The sequence below is a fragment of the Cherax quadricarinatus genome, chromosome 43 (assembly GCF_038502225.1).
Source record: "Cherax quadricarinatus isolate ZL_2023a chromosome 43, ASM3850222v1, whole genome shotgun sequence".
Taxonomy (NCBI): domain Eukaryota; kingdom Metazoa; phylum Arthropoda; class Malacostraca; order Decapoda; family Parastacidae; genus Cherax; species Cherax quadricarinatus.
Genome location: NC_091334.1, coordinates 2,240,941 through 2,261,704, shown reverse-complemented (window position 1 = coordinate 2,261,704; position 20,764 = coordinate 2,240,941). Strand labels below are relative to the sequence as shown.

Here is a 20,764-nt window from a genome sequence, read left to right as displayed (position 1 = left end):
AAGGAAATGTGTGCAAAGTGGGTTGAACTGCAAGCCTTTATGGATGAAAATCACCCTAACACAGCTATTGCAAGCCGTGCTGGTGACTATTACAATGACAATGTTGTGGCCCATTTTAGACAAATCGTAAAGGAACGGGAGGTACAGAGCTCTATGGACAGATTTGTTGTGCGACAGAGGTCCAGTGACTCTCAAGCTGGTCCTATTGGCATTAAAAGAAGAAGGGAAGTAACCCCGGAAAAGGACTTGCTACCTCAAGTCCTAATGGAAGGGGATTCCCCTTCTAAACATTAATGACACTCTCCCCTCCTCCCATCCCATCAATCATCACCAGATCTTCAATAAAGGTAAGTGTCATATATTCTATTCTTACTAGAGTAGTAATTGTGCATGTCTTCTTCAGTTTGTGTGTGCTAAAATTAATATTTCATGTGGTAAAAAAATTTTTTTTTTCATACTTTTGGGTGTCTTGCACGTATTAACCCTTTGACTGTCGAAGGGCCCAATCCTGAAGTGTCTCCTGGTGTCGCAAAATATTCGAAAAAAAAACAAATTATTTTTTCTTATGAAAATGTTAAGATTATTTTTCTGATTGTTTTAGTCCCCAAAAAAAAATTTTCCCATCAGTACTTACCGAGATATAGAGGCATGAAGTTTGCAGAAAATGAGCCACGTATGGCAACAGCGGCGACTGCCGCTCACCCGGTAAACTTTAGTTTACTTGTATTTGAAGGTTTGTTGTTTTTTTCACTATTTTATTTTTTCACATAACTTATGTGGCCTGTGAGACCAAAGTAAGGTGCAATGTACATATATACACTCGTTGTATACAACACAATAAGCACACAAACATAATTATCAATATATTGTTTACAAAACTTGTTTACAAAAACAAACAATACAAAAAATTGTTTATTACTATTGTTCTATAATATATATACCAATATACAGTCACTGAATATACTCCTAGAAGTTCTGCAGCTTGTGGAACTCTGTGAAACATGGTGTCATACACAGTGGTGTTTTACACTCTTACACATAAAACATGGTGTCATACACAGTGGTGTTTTACACTCTTACACATAAAACATGGTGTCATACACAGTGGTGTTTTACACTCTTACACATAAAACATGGTGTCATACACAGTGGTGTTTTACACTCTCACACATAAAACATGGTGTCATACACAGTGGTGTTTTACACTCCTCACACATAAAACATGGTGTCATACACAGTGGTGTTTTACACTCTCACACATAAAACATGGTGTCATACACAGTGGTGTTTTACACTCTCACACATAAAACATGGTGTCATACACAATGGTGTTTTACACTCTCACACATAAAATCAGTGTGTGTGCATTTTTGTTGAATTTTTTTTTTATGTGCAAAGACAAAACACCTCGTCTGAGCAGCTTTCTTCAAAGTATTAGCAGGCAGTTGTGTTATGTAGTTATCCTAGGTAAATGGTCGTGTGTCATCATTCCTTCCTAATTTCCTTCATTCCTTTCCTACCTGGAGGCTACCTGGAGGGCATTCCACCTCTCTTCCTACATTCCTTCATCTGTCCTTCATTAATTTTTTCATTACTTTCATCTAGTCCTTCCTTCATTCCTGCCTTCCCTTCTTGCTTCTGGTTTCTATAATATATATACACATATATAGTCACTAGATACTTTCATAAAACTCCTATTATCACCCTTCAGCAAGCTTGTCTTGTGTGCGAGTGTGTGGCTTATAATTGTTTTGAGTCAGGAGTCGGCAGCTGTCAAAGTGACATATTGTCTCATTAGTCACTTCCCCTACCGCCTGTCAAAACAATGGGGTCGGATGCTGCTTCCCCCTCCATTCTATCTAGTTATCTTTCTCCCTCATTCTATCTCTTTCAATCTGTCTCTCTTTCTCTCTCTCTGTCTATCTCTGTCTCACAGGTACACATAAATACAACTATACATAGTGTAAATTACCTGGGATAACCCCAAAAATCCAGACAAAGTGCTATACTCTGCTTGAAGATGTGAGTAAACGTGATGATGACACAGTCTTGTGGCTCTCTCTGAGACAGAGCTAGAGGGATAGACAGGGAGTTTGGCAGACAGACAAATAGACAGACAGACAAATGTTTGTTCGTCGTCATATCCTCCTCCTCCTCCTCCTCCTCCTCCTCCTCCTCCTCCTTCTCCTTCTCCTCCTCCTCCTGGCTCTTGACAGATGGACAGCTGCCCCCCTCCCTCCACCCTCGTTTACGCTCATCACAGGTCAGCTCTTATCAGATGTTATCTCCCCTTATCTTGTCACTGTCATGGGGTGAACTGTTTTCATGCCTCAAGGGAACATATTATTATTAGGTATTAGGTATTCTTCTTCTTCTTTCTTCTTCTTTCTTCTTCTTCTTTCTTCTTCTTCTTTCTTCTTCTTCTTTCTTCTTCTTTCTTCTTCTTCTTTCTTCTTCTTCTTTCTTCTTCTTCTTTCTTCTTCTTCTTTCTTCTTCTTCTTTCTTCTTCTTCTTTCTTCTTCCTTCTTCTTCTTCCTTCTTCTTCTTCCTTCTTCTTCTTTCTTCTTCTTCTTTCTTCTTCTTCTTTCTTCTTCTTCTTTCTTCTTCTTCTTTCTTCTTCTTTCTTCTTCTTCTTTCTTCTTCTTCTTTCTTCTTCTTCTTTCTTCTTCTTTCTTCTTCTTCTTTCTTCTTCTTCTTTCTTCTTCTTCTTTCTTCTTCTTCTTTCTTCTTCTTCTTTCTTCTTCTTCTTTCTTCTTCTTCTTTCTTCTTCTTCTTTCTTCTTCTTCTTTCTTCTTCTTCTTTCTTCTTCTTCTTTCTTCTTCTTCTTTCTTCTTCTTCTTTCTTCTTCTTCTTTCTTCTTCTTCTTTCTTCTTCTTCTTTCTTCTTCTTCTTTCTTCTTCTTCTTTCTTCTTCTTCTTTCTTCTTCTTCTTTCTTCTTCTTTCTTCTTCTTCTTTCTTCTTCTTCTTTCTTCTTCTTTCTTTTTCTTCTTTCTTTTTCTTCTTTCTTTTTCTTTCTTCTTTCTTCTTCTTTCTTCTTCTTTCTTCTTCTTTCTTCTTTCTTCTTCTTCTTTCTTCTTTCTTCTTCCTCCTTCCACCTTCCTCCTCCTCCCTCCCTTCTTCCTCCTCCTCCCTCCTTCCTCCTCCTCCCTCCTTCCTCCTCCTCCCTCCCACCTCCTCCCTCCTTCTTTCTCCTCCCTCCTTCTTCCTCCTCCCTCCTTCCTCCTCCTCCCTCCTTCCTCCTCCTCCCTCCTTCCTCCTCCTCCCTCCTTCCTCCTCCTCCCTCCTTCCTCCTCCTCCCTCCTTCCTTCCTCCTTCCTTCCTCTTCCTCCTTCCTTCCTCCTCCTCCTTCCTTCCTCCTCTTCTTCTTCTTCCTCCTCCTCTTCTTCTTCCTCCTCCTCCTCTTCCTCCTCCTCTTCCTCCTCCTCTTCCTCCTCCTCTTCCTCCTCCTCCTCCTCCTCCTCCTCCACCTCCTCCATTGCTTTTGGTCTCAAACTCCTCGAAATCATGAAATTAATCTTCATTGACACTTCCATCTGTGTTAGAGCATCACTTGGGAAGAGAAGAGTCCCAGATTTGCAGGGAAGTCACATATTTCTTACCGCTAGACATGCTGAAAAAGGACGACTGAAATGGTATTCCCACAATGCACCACTGGCTCCCCGATTTTTTTTATATGGTGCACACTGACCATGGAGACCCATTCTCTCACATGTGGGCCTACCAGCTTTCTCCTGCTTGATTTGAAGCCGCTAGAATTTATGCGTATAGATACGTCAAACACGGTATCTCCTATGACGTACATATACGACCGCGACAGTCAAAGGGTTAATTTGATTTCCATTATTTCTTATGGGGAAAATTAATTTGGTTAAGGATAATTTCGGTTTACGTTGAGCTCTCAGGATCATATTAATATCGTAAGGCAGGGGTCCACTGTAGTAATGATAGTAGAGTAGTAGTTTTGGCAATAGTAGTGGGTGGTGGCTACAGAAGTTGAAAACTCAGATGAGTCACAGGGATGTTGGGAAGTATTTCTTCAGCCTTAGAGTTGTCAGGAAGTGGACCAATCTTGAGTGTAGTAGTGGAGGCAGGATCCATACATAGCTTGAAAAAGGTATGATAAGACTCTTGGGGCAGGGAAAGAGTGGACCTCATAGCGATTAGCAAAGAGGCAGGGCCAGGAATTGAGACTCAACCCCTGCAACCACATAGGTGAGCACGCACACACTCACATGCACACGTTTGAGTGCACACATGAAGGGAGGATGAGTAGGAAAGGAAGCTAGAAGAGCTTTGCAAGAAAATAAAGATAGCTGCAGAAAGCAGGAAATGGGAGTTACAAGCCAAAGCAGCAGAAGCCAAGATACAGAGCTTAGAAGAGGAACTAAAAAATCTGAAATAGCCTAAAGAACCAAAGGACAGTACAGCCACGACATCAGGAACTGCCACATCAGTCACAGACAAGGGGACTGTAAGAAGTTAAGGAGCTATACTGTATGCAAAGGTCTTATCAGACCCACGTGGGGCCCAGGAAAAGACAGGAGAACAGCAAGAACAACTGAGGGGACAAAAGACAATGAAGGAGCTAAGCTATACTCAGAGGCTCCAACAGACAACTGTGCCCAGGAACAGCTGAGCACAGGGACATCAGATAGGGAAGAGACTGAAGGAAGGAATGCTCCAATGGCAGGAACTAAATTGTCTCAGGGGATACTCAGAGAAGTTCAGTGGGAGGATGAAAGGGAGGTCAGTGTTTGTCTATGGGCTCCAGGAAGTTGAAGGGGAAACTTACGAGGCAAGAAAACAGGAGGAGGAGAAAAAATGATTGAAAGTATCATGAAAGCAATTGGAGAGAATGACATGGCCCAGCTGACAAATTTTCAGAGAATTGGGTGGTTTGCGAGGGGAAAAAAAAACGTCCAGTCAAAGTGATTTTCAAGGCAGAGTCAGCTTGAAACCAGATCCTGCAGGAGAAAGCACAACTAAGTGACAAACCAGAGTACCAGAGAGTGTACCTTGACCAAAACAGAACACAAGAAGAAAGGAAGATACTGAAAGAGAGTGTAATGACGCAAGGAGGGACAGGAGGCAAGGACGAAGGGGAGCAGGAGAACCCAGACTCCGGCGAAAGAGCAAACACAACCTCCTCCAGAACCAAACAGAAGGAATCCAGCCACAGTAACCCCAATGCAACCAAACAATTTAAACCAAAACCCATACACTATACCCTCTGCCCCCATCCCCCTCATCAGAAATCCCACCCCCCACAGCAACCCACTGCAGGCCCTCTGCCCCCACCCACCAACACCACAAATTCCACTCCCCACAGCAACTCCCTATAGGCCCCCACCAGGGCTCCTACTCCCCCAAACCCACCATTCTCCACAGACCACAGTTTTAGATGAGAAGTTGAAGGTTTGGTACACAAACGTGGATGGAACAACGAATAAATGTGGGGAGTGGCATGAAAGAATCAAGATGTCCCCAGACATTATTGCAGTCACAGAAACAAAACTCGCTGGGATAACAGACACAATCTTCCCACCCGGATATCAGATCCTGAGGAAAGATGGAGGGAGCAGAGGAGAAGGAGAAGGAGGAGGGGGTTGCACTGCTCATTAAAAGCCAATGGGGATTTCAGGAAATGGAAGGAATGGATGAGATTGGAGAAAGGAATTACATAGTAGGTGCAATTCAGTCTGCAGGAGGCCAAGAGAGGAATATGAAGAAAGCAAGAGAGCAATGGAGGACACACTAGCTGAGGTGGTCAGAAGAGCTCACTCGAGTAGAGCAAAGTTATTGGTTATGGGTGATTTCAATCACAGGGAGATTGACTAGGAAAACCTGGAGCTACATGGGGGTCCTGAAACTTCGAGAGCCAAGATGGTGGATGTGGTACTGGAAAACCTCATGCACCAACATGTTAGGGACACTACCAGAGAGAAAGGGGAGGATGAACCAGCAAGACTGGACCTTGTGTTCACCCTTAGTAGCTCAGATATTAAGGCCACCACATTTCAAAGGCCCCTTGGAGCTAGTGATCACGTGGGTTTGAGTAAGTACACTAGAGAATGGAAAAAGTAAAGAAGGCATAGGACTCAGGAAAATAGAGAGATTAGTCGAAGAGCCAAAAACGAAAATGCACAGATAAGGAGGGAGGCCCAGCAACAGTACGAAAACAGCATAGCATTGAAAGTCGAGTCTGACCCGAAACTGTTTTACAGCCTCATCGGGAGGAAGACAATAGTCAAGGACCAGGTAATCAGGCTGAGGAAAGAAGGTGGGGAACTCACAAGAAATGACCAAGGAGTATGTGAGGAGCTCAACATGAGATTTAAGGAAGTCTTTACAGTGGAGACAGAAAGGACACTCAGAAGACAAAACAGAGGGGTACACCAATAAGGGATACACCAACAAGTGTTGGATGAAATACATACACATAACCGAGGAGGAGGTGAAGAAACTCATATGTGAACTTGATGCCTCAAAGGTGCTGGGACTGGACAACATCTCTCCCTTGAAACTGGACAGCTACCTGAGGTATGGAAGATGGCAAATGTGGTCCCCATCCTTAAGAAAGGAGACAGAAACAAGGCACTAAACTATAGACCAGTGTCACTGACGTGTATAGTATGCAAAGTCATGGAGAAGATTATCAGGAGGAGTGTGTTGAAGCACCTGGAACGGAACAAGATTATAAACAACAGCCAGCACAGATTCATGGAAGGCAAATCCTGTGTCACAAACCTACCGGAGCTTCATGACAAGGCAGCAGAAGTAAGACACGAGAGAGAGGGATGGGTTGATTGCATTTTCTTGGACTGCAAGAAGGCCTTTGACAGTTCCTCACAAGAGATTAGTGCAGAAGCTAGAGGATCAGGCACATATAACTGGAAGGCCACTGCAATGGATCAGAGAATACCTGACAGGGAGGCAACAGCGAGTCATGGTACGTGATGAGGTATCACAATGGGCGCCTGTGACGAGCCGAGTCCCATAGAGGTCCTAGGACCAGTGCTATTTTTAGTATATGTGAATGACATGACAGCAGGGATAGACTCGAAAGTGTCCCTGTTTGCAGATGATGTGAAGTTAATTAGGAAAATTAAATCAGATGAGGACCAGGCAGAACTACAAAGAGACCTAGACAGGCTGACTCCTAGAATTTAACTAAGCCAAATGCAAAATCATGAAACTCGGGGAAGGGCAAAGAAGACCGCAGGCAGAGTATAAGCTAGGTAGCCAATGGCTGCAAACCTCACTCAAGGAGAAAGATTTTGGGGGTGACTATAATACCGGGAATGTTTCCAGAAGCACACATTAACCAGGTAACTGCTGCAGCAACAGGCACCTGGTAAACCTGAGAATAGCATTCTGATACCTCAGTAAGGAATCGTTCAAGACACTGTACACCATGTACGTCAGGCTCATACTGGAGTATGCAGCACCTGTTTGGAACCCACACCCACTTCATGAAGTTAGAGAAAGTGCAAAGGTTTGCGACAAGACTAGTTCCAGAGCTAAGAGGAATGTCCTACGAAGACAAGTTAAGGGAACTCATGGAGCAGGGAGAGGACCCAGTAGTGGTCAGTGAAGAGGCGGGGCAAGGAGCTGAGTTTCAACCCCTGCAACCACAAATAGGTGAGTGTACACACACACACACACACACACGTGCGCACGCACGCACACACTCGCGCACACACACTCACGCACACACACTCGCGCACACACTCGCACACACACACTCGTGCACACACTCGCGCGCGCACACTCGCACGCACACACTCGCATGCGCACACGCACGCACACTCATGCGCACATTCGTGCGCACACTTGCGCACGCACACTCGTGCACACACACTCGCGCACGCACACTCGCGTGCGCACACTCGCGCTCACACACTCGTGTGCACACACTCGCTCGCACACGCGCGCACACACGCGTGCACACACTTACGCGCACACACTCGCGCGCACACACTCGCGTGCACACACTTGCGCGCGCACACTCACGCTCGCACACTCACGCTCACACACTCGCGCGCACACACTCGCGCGCGCACACTCGCGCGCACACACTCGCACGCACACACTCGTGCGCACACACTCGCGCGCGCACACTCGCGCGCACACACTCGTGCGCACACACTCGTGCGCACACACTCGCGTGCACACACTTGCGCACACACACTTGTGCGCACTCGCGCGCACTCATGCGCACACGCACGCACACACGTGCGCACACCCGCACACACACTCGTGCACACACTCGCGCACACACACACTCGCGCGCACACACTCGCGTGCGCACACTCGCTCGCACACACGCGCGCACACACTCGCGTACACACACTTGCGCACACACGCTCGCACGCACACACTCGCGCACACTGGCTAGAGTGGCCAGAAGAGCTCATGCATGCAGGGCAAAGCTCCTGATCATGGGTGACTTTAACCACAAGGAGATCGATTGGGAGAACTTGGACCCACATGGGGGCCAAGATACATGGAGGGCTAAGATGATGGAGGTGGTACTGGAAAACTTCATGTGCCAACACGTAAGGGACACTACATGAGAGAGAGGAGAGGATGAACCAGCAAGGCTGGACTTAGTATTCACCTTGAGTAGTGCAGATATCGAGGACATCACATACGAAAGACCCCTTGGGGCCAGTGACCATGTGGTTTTAAGCTTCGAATACACAGTAGAGCTACAAGTGGAGGGAGAAGCAGGAAGGCCAGGACGAATGAAGCCAAACTACAAGAAAGGGGACTACACAGGAATGAGGAACTACCTGAACGGGGTTCAGTGGGACAGAGAACTGGCAGGGAAGCCAGTTAATGAGATGATGGAATATGTAGCAACAAAATGCAAGGAGGCTGAGGAGAGGTTTGTACCCAAGGGTAACAGGAATAATGAAAAAGCCAGGATGAGCCCATGGTTTACCCAAAGGTGCAGGGAGGCAAAAACCAAGTGTGCCAGGGAATGGAAGAAATATAGAAGGCAAAGGACCCAGGAGAATAAGGAGACCAGTCGTAGAGCCAGAAACGAATATGCACAGATAAGAAGGGAGGCCCAAAGACAATATGAAAATGACATAGCAGCGAAAGCCAAATCTGACCCAAAACTGTTGTACAGCCACATCAGGAGGAAAACAACAGTCAAGGACCAGGTAATCAGGCTAAGGAAGGAAGGAGGAGAGACAACAAGAAATGACCGTGAAGTATGTGAAGAACTCAACAAGAGATTCAAAGAAGTGTTCACAGAGGAGACAGAAGGGACTCCAGAAAGACGGAGAGGTGGGGCACACCACCAAGTGCTGGACACAGTGCACACAACCGAGGAAGAAGTGAAGAGGCTTCTGAGTGAGCTAGATACCTCAAAGGCAATGGGGCCAGATAACATCTCCCCATGGGTATTGAGAGAGGGAGCAGAGGTGCTATGTGTACCCCTAACAACAATATTCAATACATCTATCGAAACAGGGAGATTGCCTGAGGCATGGAAGACAGCAAATGTAGTCCCAATCTTTAAAAAAGGAGACAGACATGAAGCATTAAACTACAGACCAGTGTCACTGACATGTATAGTATGCAAAATCATGGAGAAGATTATCAGGAGAAGAGTGGTGGAACACCTAGAAAGGAACGATCTCATCAACAGCAGCCAACATGGTTTCAGGGACGGGAAATCCTGTGTCACAAACCTACTGGAGTTCTATGACATGGTGACAGCAGTAAGACAAGAGAGAGAGGGGTGGGTGGATTGCATTTTCTTGGACTGTAAGAAGGCGTTTGACACAGTTCCACACAAGAGATTGGTGCAAAAACTGGAGGACCAAGCAGGGATAACAGGGAAGGCACTACAATGGATCAGGGAATACTTGTCAGGAAGACAGCAGCGAGTCATGGTACGTGGCGAGGTGTCAGAGTGGGCACCTGTGACCAGTGGGGTCCCGCAGGGGTCAGTCCTAGGACCAGTGCTGTTTCTGGTATTTGTGAACGACATGACGGAAGGAATAGACTCTGAGGTGTCCCTGTTTGCAGATGACGTGAAGTTGATGAGAAGAATTCACTCGATTGAAGACCAGGCAGAACTACAAAGGGATCTGGACAGGCTGCAGACCTGGTCCAGCAATTGGCTCCTGGAGTTCAATCCCACCAAGTGCAAAGTCATGAAGATTGGGGAAGGGCAAAGAAGACCGCAGACGGAGTACAGTCTAGGGGGCCAGAGACTACAAACCTCACTCAAGGAAAAAGATCTTGGGGTGAGTATAACACCAGGCACATCTCCTGAAGCGCACATCAACCAAATAACTGCTGCAGCATATGGGCGCCTGGCAAACCTCAGAACAGCATTCCGACATCTTAATAAGGAATCATTCAGGACCCTGTACACCGTGTACGTTAGGCCCATATTGGAGTATGCGGCACCAGTTTGGAACCCACACCTAGCCAAGCACGTGAAGAAACTAGAGAAAGTGCAAAGGTTTGCAACAAGAGTAGTCCCAGAGCTAAGAGGTATGTCCTACGAGGAGAGGTTAAGGGAAATCAACCTGACGACACTGGAGGACAGGAGAGATAGGGGGGACATGATAACGACATACAAAATACTGAGAGGAATTGACAAGGTGGACAAAGACAGGATGTTCCAGAGATTGGACACAGTAACAAGGGGACACAGTTGGAAGCTGGAGACACAGATGAATCACAGGGATGTTAGGAAGTATTTCTTCAGCCACAGAGTAGTCAGTAAGTGGAATAGTTTGGGAAGCGATGTAGTGGAGGCAGGATCCATACATAGCTTTAAGCAGAGGTATGATAAAGCTCACGGCTCAGGGAGAGTGACCTAGTAGCGATCAGTGAAGAAGCGGGGCCAGGAGCTCGGACTCGACCCCCGCAACCTCAACTAGGTGAGTACAACTAGGTGAGTACACACACACACACACACACACACACACACACACATCAGGAGGAAAACAACAGTCAAGGACCAGGTAATCAGACTGAGGAAGGGTGATGGGGAATTCACAAGAAACGACCAAGAGGTATGTCAAGAGCTCAACACAAGATTTAAAGAGGTATTTACAGTGGAACCCAGTAGGACTCCAGGAAATCAGAACAGGGGGGCACACCCGCAAGTGCTGGATGAGGTACATATAACCAAGGAGGAGGTGAAGAAGCTGCTATGCGAACTTGACACCTCAAAGGCAATGGGACCAGACAACATCTCTCCATGGGTCCTTAAAGAGGGAGCAGAGATTTTGTGTGAGCCATTAACAAAGATCTTCAATACATCACTTGAAACTGGGCAACTCCCTGAGGTATGGAAAATGGCAAATGTAGTCCCAATTTTTAAAAAGGGAGACAGACATGAGGCACTAAACTACAGACCTGTATCACTAACTTGTATAGTATGCAAGGTCATGGAGAAGATCATCAGGAGGAGAGTGGTGGGGCACCTGGAAAGAAACAAGTGTATAATTGACAACCAGCACGGTTTCAGGGAAGGAAAATCCTGTGTCACAAACCTACTAGAGTTTTATGACAAGGTGACAGAAGTAAGACAAGAGAGAGAGGGGTGGATCGACTGCATATTTTTGGACTGCAAGAAGGCCTTCGACACAGTTCCTCACAAGAGGTTACTGCAAAAGCTAGAGGATCAGGCACACATAACAGGAAAGGCACTGCAATGGATCAGAGAATACCTGTCAGGGAGGCAACAACGAGTCATGGTACGCGACGAGGTGTCAGAGTGGGCGCCTGTGACAAGTGGGGTTCCACAGGGGTCAGTCCTAGGACCTGTGCTGTTCTTGGTATATGTGAACGACATAAAGGAAGGGATAGACTCAGAGGTGTCCTTGTTTGCAGATGATGCGAAGTTAATGAGAAGAATCAAATCGGATGAGGATCAGGCAGGACTACAAAGAGACCTGGACAGGCTACAAGCCTGGTCCAGCAACTGGCTCCTTGAATTTAACCCTGCCAAATGCAAAGTCATGAAGATTGGGGAAGGGCAAAGAAGACCGCAGACACAATATAGTTTAGATGGCCAAAGACTGCAAACCTCACTCAAGGAAAAAGACCTGGGGGTTAGTATAACACCGAGCATATCTCCTGAGGCGCACATCAATCAGATAACTGCTGCAGCATACGGGCGCCTGGCAAACCTACGGATAGCGTTCCGATACCTCAGTAAGGATTCGTTTAAGACTCTGCATACCATTTATGTCAGGCCCATACTGGAGTATGCAGCACCAGTTTGGAATCCACACCTAGTCAAGCACGTCAAGAAATTAGAGAAAGTGCAAAGGTTTGCAACAAGACTAGTCCCAGAGCTACGGGGATTGTCCTACGAAGAAATTTTGAGGGAAATCGGCCTGACGACACTGGAGGACAGGAGGGTCAGGGGAGACATGATAACGACATATAAAATACTGCGCGGAATAGACAAGGTGGACAAAGACGGGATGTTCCAGAGATGGGACACAGACACAAGAGGTCACAATTGGAAGTTGAAGACTCAGATGAATCAAAGGGATGTTAGGAAGTATTTCTTCAGTCATAGAGTAGTCAGGCCGTGGAATAGCCTAGAAAGTGACGTAGTGGAGGCGGGAACCATACATAGTTTTAAGGCTAGGTATGATAGAGCTCATGGGGCAGGGAGAGAGAGGACCTAGTAGCAATCAGCGAAGAGGCGGGGCCAGGAGCTGTGACTCGACCCATGCAACCACAAATAGGTGAGTACAAATAGGTGAGTACACACACACACACACATACACACACACAAACACACACAAACACACATACGCACACAAACACACACATACACACACACACACACATGCACACACACACACATACACACACAAACACACAAAAACACACACAAACACACACACACACACATACACACACACAAACAAACACACACACACACACACACACATACGCACACAAACACATATACACACACACACACACATACACACAAACACACACAAACACAAACGCACACACACATACACACACATACACACACATACACACAAACACACACACACACAAACACACACACAAACACACACACACACAAACGCACACACAAACACACATACACACACATACACACACAAGCACACACACACAAAGGTTTGCAACAAGACTAGTCCCAGAGCTAAGAGGTATGTCCTATGAGGAGAGGTTAAGGGAAATCAACCTGACGACACTGGAGGACAGGAGAGATAGGGGGGACATGATAACGACATACAAAATACTGAGAGGATTGACAAGGTGGACAAAGACAGGATGTTCCAGAGATTGGACACAGTAACAAGGGGACACAGTTGGAAGCTGAAGACACAGATGAATCACAGGGATGTTAGGAAGTATTTCTTCAGCCACAGAGTAGTCAGTAAGTGGAATAGTTTGGGAAGCGATGTAGTGGAGGCAGGATCTATACATAGCTTTAAGCAGAGGTATGATAAAGCTCACGGCTCAGGGAGAGTGACCTAGTAGCGATCAGTGAAGAGGCGGGGCCAGGAGCTCGGACTCGACCCCCGCAACCTCAACTAGGTGAGTACAACTAGGCGAGTACAACTAGGCGAGTACAACTAGGCGAGTACAACTAGGCGAGTACAACTAGGCGAGTACAACTAGGCGAGTACAACTAGGTGAGTACACACACTCGCGTGCACACACTCGCGCGCACACACCCGTGCGCACACACCCGCGCGCACACACCCACGCGCACACACCCGCGCGCGCACACACCCGCGCACACACACCCGCGCACACACACCCGCGCACACACACCCGCGCACACACACCCGCGCACACACTCGCGCACACACACTCGCGCACACACACTCGCGCACACACACTCGCACGCACACACTCGCGCGTGCACACTCGCGCGCGCACACTCGCGCGCGCGCGCACACACTCGCGCGCACACACTCGCGCGCACACACTCGTGCACACACTCGCGCACACACACTCGCGCACACACACTCGCGCACACACACTCGCGCACACACACTCGCACACACACACTCGCACACACACACTCGCACACACACACTCGCACACACACACTCGCACGCACACACTCGCACACACACACTCGCACACACTCGCACACACTCGCACACACACTCGCACACACACTCGCACACACACTCGCACACACACTCGCACACACACACACACACACTCGCACACGCACGCACACGCACAAGCACACACGCACGCACACACAAGCACACATGCACGCACGCACACACAAGCACACACGCACGCACGCACACACAAGCACACACGCACGCACACACAAGCATGCACAGGCTTCCAGCAAACAGAGGTAGTAGGGTGCACCAGCAAGTGCTGGACACATTGCACAAAACCGAGGTGAAGAAACTGCTATGGAGAGTAGCTATCTCAAAGGCGGTGGGCTCAGATAACCTCTTTCCTTGGGTCCTGAGAGTGGGAGCCGATGCACTGCATGTGCCACTAACAACAATCAACAAATCTATCAAAACAGGACAACTACCTGAAGTGTGGAAGACAGCAAATGTAGTCCCAATATTTAAGAAAGGAGAGACAGGCTGCACTAAATTACAGACCTGTGTTGCTGATAGGTGAAGTATGTAAAGGGACGAAGAAGATTATCAGAAATGGGGTGGAGTGCCTAGAAAGGAATGGGCTCATACATGACAACCATAATGGCTTCAGGGAAGGGAAATCCTGCATCACAAACCTATTTGAGTTTTACAACGAAGTGACAGACACAAGACAGGAGAGAATGAGATGGATAGCCTGCATCTTCTTGGACTGTAAGAAGGCTTTTTGACAGTGTACCACACAACAGACTAGTGGAAAAGCTAGACGAGCAGGCAGGAACATAAGGGAATATACTGCAATAATAATAATATCTTTATTTCTACAAGTATATGTACAAGGTATACAGTAGGGCCTCTCTCTATAGCATTTCGCTTTGTGGCATTCCGCTAATATGGACACTTCAAATTATGACCAAAACTCTCTATATGGCTTCTCCCACCTGACTTTCTAATACGGTCACCGTGCTCCAACCAGTTTGTTTACATTCTCCGTGAGTTCCATAAGCAGCACGTCTCTCCATTATGTCTGGAAACTCCAAAATTTCAAGTGTTTTTAAAAGTTATTTCATATTTTATATATTAGGTACAGGTACATGTATACTTATATATACCTGTACCTAAATAAACTTATACACTGTACTGGTGTGCAGGTACATATTAAAATCAGTAAGAGTGTCTAATGTCTTGAGACGTCATATTAGTAATACAGTAAACCATCATTTAGCACGAGTTTATTTGGCACGATTGGGGTATTGCACAATTGAAGAATTGCTGCACAATCTTTTGTAACATGTCGTATAATTAATTTAACACGGTTCAGTTTGTGGGAAGGAAAAAAAAATCTCTTTTGCTCAAGCGGCCGCCTAGTTGTGGAGCAGCCAGGGAGCCCTCCCACCATCCCCTGCCACTCGTAATTCATACGTGTCCAGTCCAGTCTTTCTCTGCAACAAGGCAGCTGTGTTTGTGAATTGTTTTATGGTATTTTAATTACTGTATCTAATATCTGTCAAGCAATCATGACACCCAGTAGCCACACCAGTGTTGCTGAAAGTGGCACGAAGAGGTTGAAGCACTTAAGTCTTACAATTAACAAAGAAACAAACATACTGGACAAGAGATAACCTGTAGCCGTAATGAAGTGGTACTTTGTATACAGAAAAAGGGGTAAACATGAGTTTGTGTGATTGACTGAATGACTTACTGAGCGACTTGATTGACTTAATGAATGACTTGACTGACTTACCGAGTGAGTTGACTGAATTACTGAATGACTTACTGAGTGACTTGACTGAATTACTGAGTGATTTGACTGACTTATTGAGTTTACCTGGAGTTTACCTGGAGAGAGTTCCGGGGGTCAACGCCCCCGCGGCCCGGTCTGTGACCAGGCCTCCTGGTGGATCAGAGCCTGATCAACCAGGCTGTTGCTGCTGGCTGCATGCAAGCCAATGTACAAGCCACAGCCCGGCTGATCAGGAACTGACTTTAGGTGCTTGTCCAGTGCCAGCTTGAAGACTGCCAGGGGTCTGTTGGTAATCCCCCTTATGTGTGCTGGGAGGCAGTTGAACAGTCTCGGGCCCCTGACACTTATTGTATGGTCTCTTAACGTGCTAGTGACACCCCTGCTTTTCATTGGGGGGATGTTGCATCGTCTGCCAAGTCTTTTGCTTTCGTAGCGAGTGATTTTCGTGTGCAAGTTCGGTACTAGTCCCTCTAGGATTTTCCAGGTGTATATAATCATGCATCTCTCCCTCCTGCGTTCCAGGGAATACAGGTTTAGGAACCTCAAGCGCTCCCAGTAATTGAGGTGTTTTATCTCCGTTATGCGCGCCGTGAAAGTTCTCTGTACATTTTCTAGGTCGGCAATTTCACCTGCCTTGAAAGGTGCTGTTAGTGTGCAGCAATATTCCAGCCTAGATAGAACAAGTGACCTGAAGAGTGTCATCATGGGCTTGGCCTCCCTAGTTTTGAAGGTTCTCATTATCCATCCTGTCATTTTTCTAGCAGATGCGATTGATACAATGTTATGGTCCTTGAAGGTGAGATCCTCCGACATGATCACTCCCAGGTCTTTGACGTTGGTGTTTCGCTCTATTTTGTGGCCAGAATTTGTTTTGTACTCTGATGAAGATTTAATTTCCTCATGTTTACCATATCTGAGTGACTTGACTGACTGAATGACTTGACTGACTTACAGTGACCTGACTGAATGACTTGACTGACTTGCAGAGTGACTTGACTGACTTACAGTGACCTGACTGAATTACTGAATGACTTGACTGTCTTACTGAATGACTTGACTGACTCACTGAATGACTTGACTGGCTTACTGAATGACTAGACTGACTTAATGAATGACTAGACTGACTGAATGACAAAGTTAGACACTCCAGTACAACCATCGACTTCTGTCTAACTGTAAATGGGGAGTTTCTTGTACTCAATCGATAGAGAAAACGGAGTTCTAAAGATACAGCTATGAATTTGGTCGACTGGAACAATGGAATTAGCCAAAAATAGGGTTCAAAGTGGGCGAAATCGCAGATTTGTAAATATCACCGAGGTCGCTAACTTCGTGAGAGCGTAATTCCGTCAGTTTTCCATCAAATTTCATTTTTTTGGCGTCATTACAATCGGGAAAAGTTCTCTATCATTTCATAAGAAAAAAGTAATTTTTTTTTCAATTTTGCCACACCAGGAGACACCTCAGTATTGGGGGTTTCGACAGTCAAAGGGTTAATCTGTTACATCCTTATTAATCTTAAATTAATTTTAAATTTGCCCAAAATGCTTTGCATACAATGGGCTGTTGGCATATACACTCAACTATTATATTCCTTTGTACAACCATGTATCATGTCAAAATATATTTATTATTTTTTTTTTTTCAACAAGTCGGTCGTCTCCCACCGAGGCAGGGTGACCCAAAAAAGAAAGAAAATCCCCAAAAAGAAAATACTTTCATCATCATTCAACACTTTCACCAAACTCACACATTATCACTGTTTTTGCAGAGGTGCTCAGAATACAACAGTTTAGAAGCATATACGTATAAAGATACACAACATATCCCTCCAAACTGCCAATATCCCAAACCCCTCCTTTAAAGTGCAGGCATTGTACTTCCCATTTCCAGGACTCGAGTCCGACTATATGAAAATAACCGGTTTCCCTGAATCCCTTCACTAAATATTACCCTGCTCACACTCCAACAGATCGTCAGGTCCCAAGTATCATTCGTCTCCATTCACTCCTATCTAACATGCTCATGCACGCTTGCTGGAAGTCCAAGCCCCTTGCCCACAAAACCTCCTTTACCCCCTCTTTCCAACCCTTTCGAGGACAACCCCTACCCCTCCTTCCTTCCCCAATAGATTTATATGCTTTCCATGTCATTCTACTTTGATCCATTCTCTCTAAATGACCAAACCACCTCAACAACCCCTCTTCTGCCCTCTGACTAATGCTTTTATTAACTCCACACCTCCTAATTTCCACACTCCGAATTCTCTGCATAACATTTACACCACACATTGCCCTTAGACAGGACATCTCCACTGCCTCCAACCGTCTCCTTGCTGCTGCATTTACCACCCAAGCTTCACATCCATATAAGAGTGTTGGTACTACTATACTTTCATACATTCCCTTCTTTGCCTCCATAGATAACATTTTTTGACTCCACATATACCTCAACGCACCACTCCTTTTTTCCCTCATCAATTCTATGATTAACCTCATCCTTCATAAATCCATCCGCCGACACGTCAACTCCCAAGTATCTGAAAACATTCACTTCTTCCATACTCCTCCTCCCCAATTTGATATCCAATTTTTCTTTATCTAAATCATTTGATACCCTCATCACCTTACTCTTTTCTATGTTCACTTTCAACTTTCTACCTTTACACACATTCTCAAACTCATCCACTAACCTTTGCAATTTTTCTTTAGAATCTCCCATAAGCACAGTATCCAATAAAGTGGTCAGAATTTAGCAATTTTGCCAATTTCACACAAATTTCAAAAGATGCCAATTTCCAAATAGGGTCCAGAATAAACAAGAAAGACATTTCTGGCACTAAAATAACATTTCCTCTGTTCATTAGTCACATCCCCAGGCCCCTCTTACATTTCTCTTGCTTTCCACTTTGATTTTTTATTCTCACAAATAAAAAAAAAGGATTTACTGTTATGCAGACTACTGCATTAGTGTAGAAATGGTATAAATAATATCGGTGCACTTGTGAAAGAATATTAGACTCACCAGTTGACGTGTATTGGACGCTTAGCATGATCTGTTTACATTTGAACTTTGGTAAAAATCGAACATTTCTGCTACTTTGAGCTCAATTTCAAGGTACTTTTCATTGTAAAACCAGTCAAAATCATCTCAATTTCTGTAATATGTCTTCCATTCTATACAATGATACCAGGAAAACTAAAATACAAAAATAAATCTCATATGAAAATACAGTGCAAAGTCGCTGTTTTAAACCAAAAACACAGTTTTTTTTTCTAATTACGCACTGTGAGCTGCAGGATTTTTTTATACTGTGCACACTGACCACATAGACCCATTCTTTCATATGTATGCCTACCAGCTTTCTCTTGCTAGATTTGAGGGCGCTAGAATTTATGCGTACTAGCATGAAAATGCTAGCAGGAAAATGCAAACTCCCTTCCTGTAAGCTTTTTCACCCTGAAATGTGTACCTCTTCAGTACAGGAAAGACTGTGCTATAACTTAAATTGCCAGGCACACCATCTAAAGGGTACAAAAAGATACAAAACATCCAGGCCATGGGAAAACCTGGGTAGCCACAGCCACTCAAGAGGGAGAGGTTTTTTAGTGGCAGGAAGGAAAAAAAACTGGCAGGAAATGGCAGAAATCGTACACCAAATCCAGTCATTCCTGGAGTGGAACCACAGTCGATGGCCTCCACTCCAAACCAACAGATACAGATACTAATGCTGGAAAAAAAATCCCCCCCAGTACCAACAATACCACCAGTCCGATGACATTCTTCTTTGCAAATATACAGGGTCTAAAGCCAGCAACAAACAACAAAATACCTTTCATCCGTGGACTGCTTGTAGAGGCAAAGGCAATGTTCGCGGCTTTCACTGAGACCCACATAAAGGATCACTTGGACAACAAAATATGGATCCCAGGTTACAACCTATACAGATGTGACAGAGTGAACAGGCAAAAGGGGGGGGGGGTTGGCCTGTACATTGCAGAGTCACTTGTTTCCACAGAACTGCTAAATGCCTCAAATGATGTAGTGGAAGTTTTAGCAGTAAAGGTCGAGAACCAAAACCTAGTCATTGTGGTAGTCTACAAGCCTCCGGATGCAACATCCCAGCAATTCCAGGAACAGCTGTTAAAAATTGACCACTGTCCGGAAAATCTTCCAGCTCCTGCACTCAACATCTTGCTCCTGGGGGATTTCAACTTAAGGCACCTAAAATGGAGGAATATTGCAAATAATACTGTTGCAGTAATAACACCAGGAGGCAGCTCTGATGAAAACTCACACTCACACGAGCTTTTAAATCTCTGCACAAAATTCAATTTAAACCAGCAAATAATAGAGCCTACTAGACTGGAGAATACACTAGACCTCATCTTCACTAACAATGATGATCTGATAAGAAATGTCACCATATCAAAAACAATATACTCAGATCACAACATAATTGAGGTTCAGACATGTATGAGTGGAGCCCCAGGCAGACACAATGAGACTAGTCACGAGGGAGCATTCACCAAATTCAACTTCAATAACAAAAACATAAAGTGGGACCAAGTAAACCAAGTCCTAACCGATATAAGCTGGGAAGATATACTAAGCAACACTGACCCCAACGTATGCCTAGAACAGATTAACTTGGTGGCACTCGATGTATGCACAAGGCTTATTCCTCTAAGAAAAAGGAGGAGTAGATGTAAAATAGAAAGAGACAGGCGCTCCCTTTACAGGCGACGGAAAAGAATAACAGAGCGGCTAAAAGAGGTCAATATTTCTGAAATGCGTAGGGAGACACTGGTCAGAGAAATAGCAAGCATCGAACTCAAGCTAAAGGAATCTTATAGGAGTCAGGAATCGCGGGAAGAACTAAAAGCCATAAATGAAATCA

At 45.3% G+C, this 20,764-nt stretch overlaps 1 protein-coding gene across 5 annotated transcripts in view; it reads right to left on the bottom strand.

Annotated features, from left to right (window-relative positions):
• LOC128694359 (transmembrane protein 62) overlaps positions 1-20,764 on the bottom strand; it is a 374,754-nt gene that overhangs the window by 266,814 nt on the left and 87,176 nt on the right. For 3 of the 5 annotated variants that reach the window (XR_011393093.1, XM_070093497.1, XM_070093500.1), the window contains exon 2: positions 11,395-11,462. The exons of the other annotated variants lie outside the window; for them this stretch is intronic. Coding sequence is in view for 2 of the 3 variants with exons in the window: in XM_070093497.1 (XP_069949598.1) it covers positions 11,395-11,440 (46 nt within the window). In the remaining variant the exon portion in view is untranslated. The remainder of the gene's footprint in view (positions 1-11,394; positions 11,463-20,764) is intronic. 5 annotated transcript variants of the gene reach the window in all.